At 36.7% G+C, this 18426-nt stretch overlaps 1 protein-coding gene and 1 pseudogene across 1 annotated transcript in view; one reads left to right on the top strand and one right to left on the bottom strand.

The window, feature by feature from the left end:
* The window catches only part of esyt1b (extended synaptotagmin-like protein 1b), a 42470-nt gene that overhangs the window by 17640 nt on the left and 6404 nt on the right, over positions 1–18426 (top strand). The window contains 28 exon segments of the mRNA XM_088337358.1: positions 113–202; positions 279–374; positions 642–713; positions 2083–2169; positions 2237–2386; positions 2448–2558; positions 3442–3618; positions 3828–3913; positions 3985–4033; positions 4105–4194; positions 6260–6355; positions 6438–6509; positions 6578–6664; positions 7459–7605; positions 7686–7783; positions 7860–8013; positions 9529–9705; positions 10501–10583; positions 10660–10708; positions 10786–10875; positions 10962–11057; positions 13050–13121; positions 13199–13285; positions 13884–14030; positions 14101–14213; positions 14293–14356; positions 17194–17291; positions 17377–17488. Of these exon segments, the coding sequence (XP_088193484.1) occupies positions 113–202; positions 279–374; positions 642–713; positions 2083–2169; positions 2237–2386; positions 2448–2558; positions 3442–3618; positions 3828–3913; positions 3985–4033; positions 4105–4194; positions 6260–6355; positions 6438–6509; positions 6578–6664; positions 7459–7605; positions 7686–7783; positions 7860–8013; positions 9529–9705; positions 10501–10583; positions 10660–10708; positions 10786–10875; positions 10962–11057; positions 13050–13121; positions 13199–13285; positions 13884–14030; positions 14101–14213; positions 14293–14356; positions 17194–17291; positions 17377–17488 (2850 nt within the window).
* On the bottom strand, positions 12043–12164 carry LOC148364521 (U2 spliceosomal RNA; annotated as a pseudogene).

Below are 18426 nucleotides of genomic sequence, written 5' to 3'. Positions count from 1 at the left end.
ACTCAGGACGTGAGTACTGTATCAGTCTTAAAAAATGGGTATGGAACATAACTATTATATTTTTTCAAGGTACATTTTACAAAGTTTTGTCATTATATTCTTGCATCCTCAGTGGTTCCCTTTGAAAGACACTCCTTCTGGTCGAGTTCACCTCAGATTGGAGTGGTTAGCCTTGATGCCGACTACCGATCGACTCGAACAGGTACGCCTCCAGCTTTGCAACTCATTGCATCGCATATTTATTATCTTTGCTACACTGGAACTTTCTTGCCGCGCAGATCCTGAAGCGGAACGAAAGCGTGACGAGCAAGACGTCCGACCCGCCTTCATCTGCCATTTTGGTGGTCTACCTCGACAAAGCGGAAGCGCTTCCGGTGAGCCGACTGTCGGTCACTTCTCATCCGCACAGTTGTTCCCTCGGCCTCTAACCCTGCGTGCAAACGTTCTAGAGAAGGGTTATTTTTAGCTACTCCTTCCTCGTGACAGAATGTGTGGAACTCATTGTGGTTGCGAAGTAGAACTTCTCAAATGTGACTCACTGAATGCTTCCTGTATAGAAGTTGCTAGTGAATTTCCATGCATTTTTGTTCAAATGTTTCTCCACTGTAGATCACATGTTCTGCTGTTTATTCCTTTTGTAGATGAAAAGGGGAAATAAGGAGCCTAATCCTATGGTGCAGTTATCCGTGCAGGATGTCACTAGAGAGAGCAAGGTTGAGTTCAATACCAATGTCACTTAAATGCAGTGACGTGCAGTGAGGTTTGTGTCTGGTGAGAATTAGCCGTATTCATAAATAAATAACCCTACATCTTATTCTTCATTTGATTGGCATAGCAAAAAAGCGAAATATCAACTGTTGCATAGAAAACCTTATAAATGAAGTATATGTGCAGATCCTTATGAAATAAAGAGATCTGTAATGAAGATAAAAAACATCCATGCAATGAGAGAACAATTACTGATACTTGATAGATGGACATGCTGTTAGCTTAATAATACGATCACCAATTCTATTGGTTAAGGCTGAGTTGTGCACCAAATCAAAATACTTGGTCTCCCCTTTTCAGGAGAATTGCGTGCCTCACTATGCACCACAGTATTACGTTACATACTAATGATATTAATAGTGTTCATAATATATTGTAAAAATTCTACTATTTTGAAAAAGAAAATCCAAAAATTGTGACTCTAAATGAAAAATAACTGAATTTACATCACTGAATGAATCTCACCATTTAATACATTTTTTAACTATATATTTTCATGGTAACAAGTGAGGCATAGCCTCACCTGCCTCCACTGACTGCACGTCAATGATGTTTAGGCTCGCCGGGAAATTTATTTATTTTAAAATATTGGTATCTGTTACAATCACCGAGCTAAATACATAGTACAAAAAAGTTAACCCCATGACTTATTGTATAATTGTTCTTTCGAATTCAATTTTAGGTATTTACATATTATGTTTTCTTATTTTATTATATAATAACTTTTTTTTACATAACAAAAATAGTCTGTAACCTATTTTTATTTAATTTCATTAATTTATTTGTTTCATTCAATTGTTTCACTTTTTTTCTCTCTTTCATCCAACTTTGAAAGAGAATCCCAAAATTGTGAAGTTAAATAAGAATGAACTTTAAAACTGAATAAACACAACTATTTCTTATAGTTTTAATTATACTGCATACAATGATACATTTATTATTTTGTAACCACTTTTCCTTGTTAATATTCTCCAAAGACATTTTTACAGAACTGAATTAATGTACAATTGAATAGATTTTTTTTATTGCCATGTTGACACGTGAAGCCCAGCTTCACCTGCCTCCCATGACTGCACGTAACTGCATAAAATGATAGTTATTATTTTTTGACCTTTTTTCTGTTTATTACCCTCTAAAGAATGCTACACAGAACTTTAATACGGAATAAATCATCTTTTTAATATATTTTATATATTGTATTTCCATGACACACAAGAGGCACAGCCTCACCTGCCTCCCCTGGCTGCACGTCACATCATACAATGATACATTTATTATTTTGTAACCACTTTTTCTGTTTATTATCCTCGAAAGACGTGTTCGACAACTGTTAATCCTGAGTGGGAGGAAGCGTTCACCTTTTTTATTCAGGATCCGCGCAAACAGGATATTGACATTCAGGTAAAATGTTACATGAGGTTTTTTTCCTTTTATTTTGCTTGATATTTTTAATAAATGTGTTATCCAGGTGAAGGATGTTGATCGTGTTCAGACATTGGGCAGTTTGAGCATCCCTCTGTCTCGTGTCATGTCCACATCTGGCCTCTCTTTGGACCAGTGGTTTCAGTTGGACAACTCTGGATCAGCCAGTCGCATTTACATAAACGCAGTTCTCAGGGTAAGTTGCAAAACGTCGTGCATTAGAAATGTATGAATTTCAGTTTTCTTTGTTGTTGTAGATGCTGTGGTTGGATGAGGAAAACATCATCGCTAATGTGTCATCTCAACTGGAATCTCGGGCCAAACAGTTGCCCCAAGTGACATCTCCCCACTCCAGTTTTGCCACAGAGGTAAGAAATCAATCGCCCGACCTTCCCTCCAATGACTTGTCTGTGTTTTACTCAGGATTCATGATTTTCAAGACATTGTGAATTATGATCGTGAGGTTTATAGTTTAGTAGACACCGAAAATAAGGAGAGAAGACATAAATGAATTTTGACCTTGCAAGGAGAACAGGAGGATCACATTACCCGGATGAGAAATTCCAACCCGTTCTAAAACCCCTCCCTGAGCCCTTTTTTAAAATTGAATCTTAAATTATGGCCCTTTTGCCATTTCAATACTTTAGGAAATGGCTCCACCCAACCCCAACAAAGATATATAATAAAAGTCTCTAATTCTCATGCATCTCCAGGTTTATCAATTGTGATGGTATTAACTAAGGTTGACTTTTGTGTAATGAGGTTACTTTTCGGTACATTCCTTATGGTTTGAATTTTCCTTTAGGACTTCTAAGTAGGACTTATGACTTACTTAAACAATAAATAAAAACGACCAGCGTTAAAGCCCCAAATTCTCACACATAAATTGGTGATGGATTTTAATTGAGCGCAATTTGAACATGGTAGGTTCATAGTTTAATAGATGCACAACATAAGGAGAGATCAATTAATTTTGAGCTGACAAGGAGAACAGGAGAAGACAGTACCAAACCTTCAAAATATCAAAATCGAACCTGTTCTAAAGGTCCTCTCCAGAGCCCTTTCTTTTTGTTAAACCTCCTAGGTTCCAAATAGTACATCAAAGAACAGCAACATAATTGGCTGATGGTCACAAAATAATGAACAACAGAGAGGTGTATTAGTCAAAATAATAAACATTCATATTGGGCTATTTCCTTTGCAGGTGTCTATCAAAACAGAAGCAACTCATCAGGTTAATTGTGTTTGCAGGGGCTGCTCAGGATCCACCTGGTGGCTGGGCAAAACCTGGTTCCCAAAGACAACATGATGGGAGGCATGGTGAAAGGCAAGAGCGACCCCTACGTCAAGATCAACATCGGTGGGGAGACCTTCACCAGTGAAGTCGTCAAGGCTAATCTCAACCCCACCTGGAATGAGATGTATGAGGTGAATAAAAGGCTCGGCGTCTGTCCAAGGAATGAAAAAGTGGCAAATAAAAAATTCTATTTAAAAAAAAAGGGGGGAAAATTGACCGTAAAAATTAAAATATTCAATAAATTGAATGGAATTCAATAGTCTTTATTGTCATAGTGAAACATTGTATGCAACGAGATTAGACATGGCTTTGACTGCTTGTCAACTTGATTCCCATTCAGGTGATTTTAACCGAGTTGCCTGGTCAGGAGCTACATGTGGAGGTGTTGGATAAAGACATGGATATGAAAGATGATTTCATGGGCAGGTACTGCCACCTTGCTTGTACTACTACACATTATTTAGTATCTAAACGAATGCCATTTTCCCCCGATACAGACTGAAGATCAATCTAAAAGACCTCATTGATTCACAGTACACTGACCAGGTACTAGCACACACAAAAGTTATTTTTACTTAAGAAGTCTAATACTGTCTCTACATCCTTTCATGTATCAGTGGTACACACTCGATGATGTCAAGTCCGGTCGGATTCACCTGGTGCTGGAATGGGTGCCTACATCATCAGAAGCAGACCAAGTGGATCAGGTTGGTACTTCTGGAGAAACAATCAAGAAAATGTTGATCATGTTGATGAAGGACCACAAACGCTGGAGTTGAGCAGTTCCCTTGAGTTTTTTTATTATTACTATCCAGGTTCGTACAGGTGCTTGGAATCCTTAAAAATGCTTGAATTTTAATGTTGTGTTTTCAAAATGGGAAAGTACTTGAATTTAGGGTGAAGTGCTTGAAATTGTTGCCATGTTTTACAACAATTCTGCAAAAATGACACCGACACTGCTCTCTGGTGGCTTCGCTTTGACATTACATTTTTTGCTCTCTTGATTAACGGCAGCTGGCATTAGTTTTTTTTGTCCTATGAAGCTTCATTTCCCCCTATGGGTCGCGCCAAAGAGGACAGGTGATTGCTACACCTAAGCAGGCACTATAAATTGTGTATTAATGCAAAGATTATAAATGAATTATGGGCCATGCAAAATGGTAAAGTAGCTTTTACAGCGATTAATTGTAGTATGAAGAACTTTCTGCAACTGAAAATATATGCTACATATTACTATCATTCCACGCAACACCTATATGAGGAGGAATTTGCCTCCAAATATTTACACACGCCTGTTGAAATCCAAAAAGATATTTGCAATTCAGTCAAGATTTTGTAATCTTGTGTCTTGATGAATGCACATGCAAGGTCAAACGTGGGAAGTAGCGATTTACTTGAGTAAGTTTTGGGACATTTTGTACTTTTGCGAGTATTTTTGAATGACTTTACTGTTAATTTGAGTAGTTTAGTGAAGAAGAAACGGGTATTTTACTCCGCTACATTATGCTACATTGAAGCTGTTACTGAGTAACTTAAATTCTCTCCACAAAATTCTGCGCATTTCTCCAAGTCCTTTTTAAAGGAGCAGTGTCACATACCAAGCAGGTGGTTGGTTTAAAGCACACTGGTGGGGGTGTGATCAGCCATAGATCCCAGTGGTAAAAAGAGAACTCCACAGAAATCAAACTTAAACTGTATTAATAGGATTTTATTTACACTACCTTTTCAAAAGGTTATATTTTTCATTCATCCATTTTCTTCCACTTGCATGGGGTGATTGCCTGCACCAATTCTGTTTTTTTTAAACCTTAAATTGTCCGTTTTTCAGATCGTTTGTGGTCACTGTAGCTAAGAAGGTTATGCCGGTTATTCATTTTGGTTAATTATTTCCTCTGTCATTTTGGATTTACCACATTTTATTTTGTTTTGCTAGGAAAATACATACCTAAAATGAGCATAAATCAAATGAAAAACATTTTTTTCTAACTTTTTCATTATTTTTTATTAGCATGAGAACATAATAATAAAATGGGGCTGAGTTGTGCACCTAATCAGAATCCCTGCTCTCACTATCGCCCTGCTCTTACTATCGCCCTGAGGCAAGAGAATTGGTGTCTCATTCTGCATCTGCAGAGGCTCAGCACAGTAATTGGTTACATAGTAATTGTATTTATAATATACCTGATTTGGAAATTCTGCAATTTTGAGTAAAAAAAAAAATCAAAAAGTTGTGAAGTTAAATGAGGAAGATTTTTAACACGGGAAAAATATGCACTATATATTTATTTTATTTCATTTATTCTAAAATGTTTTGCCAGGCAAACAAAACAATTAATAATACTGTACTACCATATGAGCAGATAACAAGTACAAAAGGAAAAAATAAATGTGCTGCCACATACTGATATAGTTGAATTGTAACAGTTACTTGAATGATCACTGGAAGAAGGTGGCAGCATTTTTTAGATATAAATCATAATATTATAATAATATTAAAAATAATAATTTCCCGTGACACACTAGACAAGTTCTCACGGCTCACTGCTTGAAAGACGCAGGACTTGATAAATGGATACATTGAGAAGAAGTAAATAGTAAGTAATTACATTCAAATAAATGAATCGATGTGAAGTAAATTAATTACCACTAAATTAAAATATGTATGTGATGATTAACAGAATGAAAAGTGTAAAACTGGAAAACTGATCCGATTATGACTATACATGCAGTGAAACATTTCAATATTGTATTGTATATAATCCTGCTCTTCAGGTTCTTCAGTTCCATTCCAGGCAGTCCTACCAAAACAGGGCAGTTCCATCTGCAGGTCTTCTGTTTGTTTTCATCGAACAGGCAGATGGTTTACTAGTAAGTTTGTCGGTGGCAAAAGAGAACAGATCCTCTTCATGCACATGCTTGATTTTTATTATTGTCATTTGTATCTGAACAGGTAAAGAAAAGTGGAAAAGAACCAAAAGTGGGCGCGGAGATCGTTCTTGGGAAGATGTCTCGCAAAACTACAGTGCGTCGCCTCCATGTTTCTTCGTCCAAAATCTGAATCTGTGACTGAATTTTCATAATCCTTTGTAGGTGTGCGATCGCTCCATATCACCCGAGTGGAATGAGGCTTTCTGCTTCTTGGTCCGTGACCCCAGAGAAGATGTTCTTTTTGTCAAGGTAGCCCATCTAGATTTTATGTTAAAGCCAATCCTACAAAAATTGTACTCAAACATTTCCTACAGTAATCAGTCTAAGAAAGTGGTAAGCATACAAGGTTCTTGAGAGCCTTTTCATTTTCACTGTTTCCCCCACCTCCAACACAGACACAGCTCACCAGGCATGTCTAGCTCTTAAATCTTGTTCAGCAAATTATCTGTGTATGAGAAGGGAGACATTGAATAAAGGCAGGAGCACGTCTCTTGAGGAATAGAGTTCCAAATATTCTCAAAACATTTGCCCCAAAAACTAAAATGGGTCAATAGTGCACTAATCCACTACCTGGGTTCATTTGACCTAGTTTAATGAAATGAAATGATCTGCATTTATATAGCGCTTTTCAAGTCAAGACTTCCCAAAGCGCTTTACAGTGTGCTTCACATTTCCCAATAGCGGCCGTGCAGCCATGTAAGGCACTAACCTGCTTATTGGGGGTATTAGGGGTTCAGTGTCTTACCCAAGGACACTTCGACATGTAACACGGAGGAGCCGGGATTCGAACTGCGATCTCTTGGTCCCAAGACGAGCGCTCTACCTCCTGAGCCACTGCCGCCCAGTTTAGTGCTTTGTTTTCCACAAATAGCTTCCCAAATTTGCTTACGTTGTTCATTAAAAATCCTCAAAATTTAACGTTGTTTAAACTAAATAGAAATGTGGCCTTTGATTAATACAGATCATTCTTTTAAACAGTGATTCTTGAACAATGACGCACCTCCCACCGACCCATTACACCACCCCTTTTGGTTTTTCTCCAGCTCTCCCACAGCTGGACGTTGCCCATGGGTTCCTTAGTTGTTCCCATCAAAGAGCTGCTCGCTGAGCCGGAGCTAGTCCTGGATCAGTGGATCCATCTGGACGGCGCCTCCCCCGAGAGTCAAATTCTTCTCCGGGCTGAACTCAAGGTGGGAGAATTGCTAATGTGATGAAGTCTTTGAAGTTTAAGACCTTGAAATTCTTTTTTTATTGTTTTGTTTTCGTTCAGATGCTGATACCAAGCAAGTGCCCCCGTTCAAATGTGTCTTTCAAAGATTCAAATCGATTTCCGGATCAGCAAAAACAGGAGGTTGATGTGAGCCAAAAGTGAGTTTTTTCTCGATTGTCTTCTGTCAGATTTGATTTTTCTTCTTCGATTTAAATGCAAAGTTTGTATCTAAAGGTCAAGTTCAGTGGATCCTCCTGTAGAAACTCTCATCCCGCAAGTGATGCTGAAAGAAGATGTTGATGTAGTGACGCCTGATAAAGAAGAAGCCCCAAGTCCTGCTGTGCTAAAACCTGCTCATACTTCTCCAGACTTGAGCTTTGCCAGCGAGGTAATGTTAAAAAATACAATGAAATATCAAAACAACAGATTGAAAATTAAATAAAAAGCTTTTGTTTTTAGTGGCAAATTTCCACACATGATCGAATGTATTTCAAACAGAAAAAAATATTGTGAAATAAAAATTCATCAGTTTCATAGTCCATTGGCAGCTAGAAGAAAAAGAGAGAAAAACTTAGATTTTTCTAAAAATAATGATGTAAAAAAAAATCGTAGAATACAATAACAAATGTTTTCCTATCGTTAACATTTATTGTTGTTTATTCTAAGTAATTTTCTTGATTTACTTAAACCCTGTTAATTAATTAAAAAAATTTAAATGCAGCGTTTATTCATAGAAAGCACAGGTGGATAACTCTCGCCTCTAATTTTTGATTAAAAATCGGTACAAAAATATCTTTATAATAAATAATTAATAAAATGTGAAGAAAAAGAAAAATAAATGTTCCCATTTTCAAGAATTCTTGTTTAAGCGTACTTCTGGAAAAAATCATGAAAATACTTTTCTATTTTTTTTAAGAAATAAATAAAAACTAAAAAAATATATGCATTTTGAATTTCTACTCAAGTATTATTTTTCTGAATTCATATCAAAGACCCCATAAAATAGTCATTATTATAATAATGGTGATCATAGTAACAGTGATGATTATTTTAAATTTATTATTTTATTAGTAGATTTTATCATTATTAAAAACATTATACCATTTAAATACCTTAAAATGAAATACAGTACAGTAAAATAAGAAAAATATTATCAGTACGTAAGATTAACAAAATACATCTTATTGTTTGTTTTGCGTACGGTATACTTTTTTGTTTCAACGAGAAAGTATACCTAAAATGACCTAAATATGTTATCTGTCATAAGAAATGAACAAATCTTACTCATTTTTGGTATTATATTTTTATTTTACCAGAAAAAAAAAACAAATTAAATACACTAACACAAGAACAACATTTATATTACATATCAATAATAATAAGTGACAATTTTATATTTTACTCCAACATATTTTGAAATGGAATTATATAGGCTAGGGGTCTCAAACTCAATTTACTTGGGAGCAGCCAGAGCCAGGGTTTGGGTGAGGTCTGACCCTTTCGTGTTTTCCTCAAGAAAAGTTCTGAATAAAAAAAGAAGACATTCCACTGTTTTTAATTATGTTTTCAAGTAGTTTATTTTTTTTTTACATAAATTCTAAACATAAAAATCATTAAGAATTAATATGTAAATGAATCACTAAGTCAGTATCAAAATAATTCATGATTTACATGCGCCGTGCTTACATTAAACTTAAGGCCGGGCCTCAAACTATCATCCCGGAGTATGCACTTGGCCGCGGGCTGTGTGTTTGAGACCCCGGATATAAGGAAAAACAATACTAAAATGAGCAAAAGGATGAAATAAATGGAACCAGATTATTTATTATTTTGCAATGATTTTCATGACATAGTAAATAACAATGCGAATCAGCTCAATAACAACTTGTTCTTCACTCTTTAGGGTCTTTTGAGGATCATCCTTTTGGAGGCTCAGGATCTGATTGCCAAGGACAACCTGTTGGGAGGGATGAAAAAGGGAAAAAGTGACCCCTATGCAAAGATCACCGTTGGAGATGCCACATTTAAAAGCAACATCATCAAGGAGAATCTAAACCCCGTCTGGAATGAGATGTATCAGGTGCAAGATTGCCTATTCAAAACTGTAGCAGGAAATCAGTTTTAGACCCTTACAAGTCAAGTCACATTTTTTTGTATAGCTCTTATTCACTAATTCTCTAAGGCAGGGGACGGGAAGCTCTGGCTCGTGAGCCATATGTGGCTCTTTTCATCCGGCTCGGAAATAAAATAGAAGATGCGCAATTATTTACGATGTTGTTTCCTGCGAAGCCGATTTTAGCACGTGCAAAGCTGGGACAACACTGGATACACATAGGGTCCAGTACATATAGGGCGCAGTCTCAACTTCAGTTTACAGCCAATGTGTCACACCTACAGACAATGTTTAGGCTGTCAATTCTAAAATGTTCCTTTATAGGACAGCTCATTAAACAATCTATATATGTCGTATATTGTTGAGACACTATTATGAAAAGTCACAGAACAAATTCTAAACACCCAAAAGCTCTAGCAAAGCACCAAGAGAAATTTGATCGGGTGAGTGGTAGGAATTGGCAGAGCTATATACACAGTGCCCACTGCCCAAAGACAGCTGGGATTGGCTCCAACACCCCTGCGACCCTAGTGAGGATAAGCGGTGCAGATAATAGATTAATAGATATTATTAACTGCTCATTAAGTAGTACAATGTATTTAATAACTTATTTCGTTTGATGAAGCTGTTTAAGACTGCACTGCAAAAAAACACTCCTCCAGATGATGGAATGCATCAGGTTCAGGTGTCGGTTGGCGCGCCCAGACCACATGCATTGTGCAACATAATTTATCAAGCATCTTCTTCTGTGGGTTCCGAAAGGTGGTGATGAGGCCGCAGACGGGAAAGGACATCTTTGTGGAGATTTATGACAAAGACATGGACAAAGATGACTTCTTAGGGAGGTTAGGATCAGCAAAAACCTGATTAAACCTCTCAGTTTATGAGACCATCTCACACACATCTTGCTTTTATCGACAGGTTGAACATTAATATGGAGGACGTCATCGGTTCCCAATACACAGACCAGGTGAGCACCACCCTAGGCTGCATATTTAATGTCTTTGATTCGTTTTTTTCTCATTAAATTTAGCTTTTTTTCCATAGTGGTACACTCTGAATGATGTTAAGTCAGGTCGAGTCCGTCTCATACTGGAGTGGGTCCAAACTCTGTCCCACAATGGCACCTTGGACAGCGTAAGCTTGTCATGCAACTGTTCATGTTTAATTATTATTACACCAATATTTAATTATTGGTGATTTGGCGATTGTGTATTTTTCAGGTGATGCAGCTGCAGTCTTCGCAGTCGTTCAAGAACCAGACCATTCCCTCAGCAGCTCTGCTCTTTGTTTATCTGGATAGAGCACACTCATTGCCTGTGAGACACGTATTTCTATCATTCAGAGGCTGCCGTGAAAACCTGCTAAAGAGCCCTGCTTCAATAATCTTTTAAAAAATTCCAACAGCCAAATTCAGTAGTCAAAACTATTTAAAAACGTGTAATAAAGTTTGTAGATATGATAAAAAAATATAAATACAGTATAAAAAAATATTCAGAAAAAATAGTTATAAATAAGAAGTACTGGTACTTTATTGTTTTTATTCACATATTATTTATTTTTTAAACATAAAATTAAATAATCATAATAAGAATATAATATAAATATAATATAAAATAACAATAAAAGTGAGTCAATAATAATACAAAATAAAATAGTAATAAAAATATTTATGAATAACTAAAAATAATGGATTTTATTTAACTGTATTTATTTCTAAAAAATATTTTCACTAATTAATTTTCCCTTATGATGAGCAACCTGATGAACAATAATCTTCTGATGACCAGTATGAAAATAATATTAATCAAAAAGTAATTTATGTAAAATATATTCTTGTTAAACTAGATTTTTTTTTTATTATTTCATAAACAATATCGTATTGTACAATCTCCGCTTATCAGTATGGGCTTGTGGATTCAATCTACAACAAATAAAAAAGACCTCGCAGTTTGTGTGTGCTTGAAAATGAGCAAGGCGAAAAAAAATCTGCATACATATTTGTTTATTTTACATAATGGTTGGGCTTTATTATAAGGTATCATTACAAAATAGTAATAATGGTATTGTTACCTGCACAAAGATTGATTGCAACAGATAATGCTGACCTCGTTTGCTCAGCATTGGGTGCAACAGGAGGGGGTTTTGGGTTTTTTAAGGGTTATTGATCTATCTTCGTTATTCATTATCCATTATCCGTTATCGGTCAGTTCATAATACGCTACAAAGCCTAGGAGCCGCGACACTTACTCTCAGCCAAAAGGCCAAGCTAAAGTCCTAGCCCTAAAGCCTTGCTGCGATCATTGCGAATGCACCGTTCCCGGAGGTACTGCAATACCGGGCCGATGCGTGGAGTGGACAGAGCAAGCTCTTATTCCATCTCCGAAATGCAAAAATCAAAGATCATGGCAAGAGGGCCAAGCTAAGGACTTAGCTTCAAAGCACAAGGCCAAGCTAAGAACCTAGCACCAAAGCCAAAACCAGCTCAGTAGCCTAGATGGTAAGGCGCCTGCTTTGAGACTGGGAGGTTCGGGTTCGCGCCCCGGCCGAGTCATTCCTAAGACTTAAAAAGTGGTCGGCGGCGCCCTCTGTTGGCTGCGGCTGCATCGGCTCGCTACAACGGGTCAGGTGCAATCGACATTTCGTCCTGTGTACATTGTTACACAGAATGACAATACAAGGAAATTATTATTATTATTATTATAAAAGGCCAAGCTAAGGACCTAGCATCAAAGCCTTGCCAAAAGGCCAAGCTAAGTACTTAGCTTCTATGCCTTGCTATGGAACCTGGATCCCAGGAATGGAAGAGCTGAATCCTAACCACTAGGGTACTTGGATTGTAAATCTCACCATCATACTATTTTTACTCACGGTGCCATGTTGCACAAGGTTGTAATGGAGCGTCATGGGAAAGAGTTCAACTAAAACAATGTAGTACAATGTGGCACTGTGAGTAAAATTACTGTGATGATGAGATAAAACCTAATGTATTTTCCCATGACATCTATTGTAAATACACAGTAGTCAAGTAATTACACAATACATTTGGGCTTCAACATATTAGCATTATCTTTATTGTTATTATTACCCATTTGATTATTGGGCTGGGCTGTGATACTATAGTCAGACAATAAAACTGAACTCCGTCCACTGATTTATGATACAAAACTAATTTTCCCCAGAAAAATATTGTACAAGCCAACTATGTGAGTCAAATACCTTTTAGTATTGTCATTCTATTTAAATGAAGTTTTCTAAAATGAAAAAAAAAAAATCTGCCATTTTAATGTCACATTTGTTTCTGTGTTCAGTTTAAGAAAAGTGGAAAGGAGCCAAAGGCTGCGGCTGAACTAATTTTTGGTGACACGACCTACAAAACAAAGGTATGACGAATCATACTGTGCTTGTATAGCAATATCTGTGATTAGCAACATAGCTAAATCAATCACGCCCCTGGAAGGTCTGCGATCGCACACGATCCCCCGAATGGAACGAGTCCTTCAACTTTTTGGTCCGGGACCCTGCTGAGGAGATGCTCGTCATCAAGGTAACAGCTTGAAATATCAAAACCATTCAGCCTCCAGTGAATTGATTTGTCTTTATTGTCATTGATATCAACTTTGTGAAACACTGCACGCAACCTTAGAGACTGGCCTAAGTTGTAATAACAGTGCAATATCCGTGAATGGGAAAGAACAGTGTACCGTAACAATAGTGCAATGAAAGAAGTGCAATAACATTAAACAGCAACAAAAAACCCTAATAAGTCACAAGGTATATAGTTTCATAGTTTCATTTAGCAGCAGAAAAAACAAAAAGTTGCAGGATATTTTTTCAGTTTTGTGCACTTGTTTAGGGTGATGATGGCCCTGGGGAAAAAGCTGTCTCTGAGCTATTTTAAAAGAGACCTTTACCACATGGATGGGAAGTATTTTCTTTTAAATGTTGATGGCCCTGTTATCGCGAGCCCGCAATGCCCTCGGGACTGGGCAGAGAGCCGCTGATGATCTTTTGGACAGTGTTGATTCCTTTTCCACTGCCATGCTGCCAGCATACCACACAGTGATGTTGTATGCCAAAATGCTCTCCACGGTGGCTTTTGTATAAGGACACCAGCAGGAATTGTTGTGATATCTTGTTTGTAGTTATCAAGTGCCTGGGACCAACCAATGGGCTCCCTGGTGCTTCCTGTGAAAGAACTGCTGTCAGAACCTCAGCTGGTCCTAGATCAGTGGATGCATCTGGATGGGGCCTCGCCTGACAGTCAGATCCTGCTGAGGGCCGAACTCAAGGTGAGAGACAATCATCAGAAAATCCATATCTTATTTTATGCCCGATTTAATATTTTGTTTCTGCTAACAGATATTGAACTCAAAGATGACTGAAGTCCCACAGGTTCTTAACCCAGCTTCGAAGAAGACGGCCACGGTTCCTGCTGAGACGGATGATGACAGCTCAAGGTTGCGATTGAATGAGTGAGTCTTTTAAATAGCATTTCACTGGGTAAAAGTAAACAAAATAGAACAACTCATTCTCACCACTGTGCTTTCTCAGTCCTGTTTCAGATGCAGAAGATGAGGAGGCAAGGTCTTTTCTGCCTGAAACCCTAGAGTCTAAGGTGAGTTTAAGCAAAGAGTCATTATTTTTTTTACCTATTAGGTTTAGGGCTTACCAGATAGGCCAGGGGTGGTCACTTTAATTTTAAGGTACATTGGGTTAAAAAATGGTGGAGTGGCCAGGCCAGGAGTAAACTTAATTTTGGATAAATATTTTTTGGTTGAAAATTATATATCTACCCTGGTCATATCTCTCGAGGGGGGTGACCGACAGCAAGACAAAAGTAGCAAAAACAAAAAAATTGACCATGGCCAACCCAAATGCCCAAACACCCTAACAAGTAAACACCTCTGCATCCAAGTTGGTCATGCTTTCGTCCCTCCAGATGAAACGGGACACCAGAAAGCGGCCATGTCACTCGGGTCAGGGTGACACAACACACTCTTTTGTTCAACAGCAGGGCCCGACAGCTTTCACTGGTTTACCCCTGCCGCATCATACGGGTGACCTACCCATCCCTTAGAACGTGTCCAAACATCCCACTATCCTTTCACAACACCTCGCCACTCATTCCTATCACCAACCAGAGCTCTAGCTTGCATTACATTTAGACCTCTTCTTGATAAATAAAAGAAATATGTCACAAAAATGCAAGCAAAGTAAATAGAAGCCATCTACCTGAATGTTGGCCTTGAGTACTGTACACATTTTAATACTTCATGAAAGGAAAGAGACACTGGGGACAAGAGTTGCACTAAAACAACAATTCTTTTTCATTAGTTGTACTGTATTTATGATTATATATGTCATTATAGTTTTACCATGTTTATTTTTGTGGGCTGAATTAAAAAGCCTGACGGGCCGCAAGTGGTTTTCTATAGTTTTCCCACCCCTTTGTTAGAGTTGTCAGTTAGGGTTAGGGAAAGGTTACAGTAAGGGTTAGGGTTAGGCTCAGTGTTAGGGTTACCATTTTGCTATGCAGTATGCATGTTGTTACCATGTTGTTACTATGTTATTACTATGTTATACCTTGGGATGCAATTATTAGGATTAAGGCTAGAATAAGATCAGTCAACCACAAAAAGGGCACACGTATACTACATAGGATAATACTTAAAAGAAAAGTTATTATTAAAATTGATGTAAATGCACTGTTTTAGGTTCATTGTGGAAGTCAGAAAATATACACCGTAATTCCAATATAAAACATGTTCTATAAATCTTTTCTGTTGTTTAGATTTTGACATTTCCCACTAAATCATGTTCCAACAATGCAGTTAGTATGTTATTAGTGTATTACTACTAACTTGTAATTATTAGGAGATGGACAAAAACAGATATAAACAACCATGAAAGCATCTTCTTGACAGATTAATTTTAGAAAGATGTATTCAGAGTTACTATGAAGATTTGAAAAATAAAATACTATCAATATAATAATCTTTATATAAATATTTCTCATAGATATTCACATTCGAAAATTAAAGATTAAAAAAAATGACACCCCAAAAAAGTGTCATTACTATGTTATTGCAACGTTGTTACTATGTTATTATTGTTACAATGTTTTAACAGTGACTTTAGGTTTAGTCAGATTTCCAAATAAATGAACTTACTGTACATATCATTAATTCATTTGATAGGCAAGATTTAATATATTTTGTTTAAAAAAAACACATTTTTTTCCATATTAATATGCAAACTGTAGCATTTTAAAAAATGTTATTGTCTAAAATTTACCTATAAATGAAGTCCATGCGCGGCTTCTTTTGAATAAAAGCATCGAGGATCTCCTTGTACAAGACAACTGGTATAGACTATCGCTCCTGACCACTCTTAGTAAAAGTGAAAAGGAAAATCCCCCAAATTAAGAAGTAAATAGGAAATAATTTTAACACTGAATAAATATACTGCATGTATCTGTGTATAACGTGCACTTGTGTACACGCACCCCTAATCTTTGCTTAGAAATTAATACAAAATTTGGCACCTACTTGAAGAACACCAACATACAGATCACCAGTAGCCTTGATGAGACAAGATAATAAAGTAGATTCTATTTTATGATCACACTATTTTTAGTCATAGTGCCAGTTAATTTCGTTGTAACAATGACTACACCATTCTAAGATTTATAAGCGACAAATAGCTTGTCATTTTAACATTTGAAATGCAAAACAAAAATCAAATTCATCTCTGGCACCGAGCGGCCTGCTAGTTGCGTGCTAGCATCGGCCATCCTCGAATTGAGTCTCCGCAATGATCAAAATACAAGGGTCCTGAATGTTGTGGTTTCCCATGAGTTGTAGATCCATGTCATTTGTTTCATGGGTAATAGATCTGGCTTTGCTGGCTCGGCAGGGAGTGGTTTCTTGAACTCGATAATAATCCACGTAGCACCCGAAGGTGATCACCATTTTGTTGCGCTCTTCGGACTTTCCTCAGGATCTGATTTTTTTTAAATGAATTTATTTTCAATTAAAGCCCGGTCCAGCCCGACCTCGACAAATTATGTAACTTGATTTAAGGGACTGAGCCCAAAGCAAACCATATTATTATATTTTATTTGAGACACCTCGATGGAGAAGGGTTTTTTTCTCGCCAACTTGAAAAAAAATTTCAATCTGTCATTCTTCTTTATTTCTTTTTCTTTGTGGAGGATCCCCGCTATAGGGACGGAATCCATTGTGCAAATCCTGCACAAAGAAAAGAACAATGATGGGTGGATACTTTTTAAAAAGTCAGAATCATAGAAACCCAGCCCCAAACCCGAACGCAATGATTGACATTTTAGGCCTGACTTGAATTTTGGGTAGGCTCGGGCTTAAAATCCCACCTCTATTAGGACTTATAGTTTGACTTTCACATGTCACATTGAATTCATTCAATTTGTCTCAGATGGTGGACGATCAAGCAGATGCAGAAAATAATCAAACGCCGCTTGACCGTCAAGTTCCAAATGATGCCGAGGACATGCAGGATGTGATGACAGAAGGGTAAACTCCCTTATGAAATATATTTTTTCAATCATTAGCATATTTGGAACTCTCCAACAGTATATACTTTTGTGTGTTTGTGTAGTGCTGATCTGGAGAAGCAAACTCACGACACCGGCCCTCCTGCTGAACCCTTGGAGCCCAAAACTCATCTTTCACCTCCACACACATCCCCCGGCAGGGACTTTGGCACCAAAGTGAGCCTATGTTTAGTTCACTCTTTGAATCCTGGTTTCAAAAGGTTGAGAAATAATCTTTAAAATAAGCAAAAGGACAAATATTTGATTCCCATGTTGATCGGTCTGCGGTTACGTTGACATTTTTGCTTCTAGTGCTTCCTCATTCTGATGAATCAACCTCATGTGGGAATTGTATTTTTTTGATCACAATGAATCATGCGCCACTTCAAGTTTTCTTTAACTGGAATTGTGAAACAGTCTATTGTTTTTCGTATACAAGAAAAAGGAAAATGGGCTTACCAAAGGACCCTCAAAATATAAATCATGTAAAAACAAAATTCCCCTCAAAATGCCTTTCCTGTTGACAAATAATTTTGCTCATTCTAATTATATTTTTGGATTAAAGTATTTCTTAGTATTATTTTTTTATAACAGTATTATACCAGACAAACAAAATACAATTATGAAAACAGCTTGTATTTACAATAGGCAAAATGTACCACATTTTTACCTGTATTTTAGTACAATAATTTTTTGATAGAATAAAAACGGATATATAATTTGTTAAATGTAATTGTTAAAATCTATGTATTATTTTGTATACAGGTAATGACTTGTTAAGTATTTATTTAGTAAAATATTATTTTGTTTCCTTTCACTCGAAAAACAAGTCAAAACCTATTTAATGAGAATACTTAAAATAAGCAGAATTTACGATGTTTTTTTTTAGCTTTTAAGGGGAGTAAAACATTTTATGAAATCTAAACTATACAAAATGTAAACACCTATCATTTCTTATTTTGTATTAGTTCACTTTTGTATTTTCTTACCTTAAAATGACTGACTCTTGAAGGGATACACAAATTCTAAAACATACAAAATGTTAGAAAGTAGTACATGTATGTCATTGGTTTATTTCAATTTTCCAAGATAATGCATTTTGACGATAGTCCGTC

The sequence above is a fragment of the Urocampus carinirostris genome, chromosome 6, assembly GCF_059441175.1.
Source record: "Urocampus carinirostris isolate Australia breed hairy pipefish chromosome 6, RoL_Ucar_1.0, whole genome shotgun sequence".
In the NCBI taxonomy this organism is placed as follows: domain Eukaryota; kingdom Metazoa; phylum Chordata; class Actinopteri; order Syngnathiformes; family Syngnathidae; genus Urocampus; species Urocampus carinirostris.
Note: the sequence above shows the minus strand (reverse complement) of the source record. Positions and strands in the feature narration are given on the sequence as shown.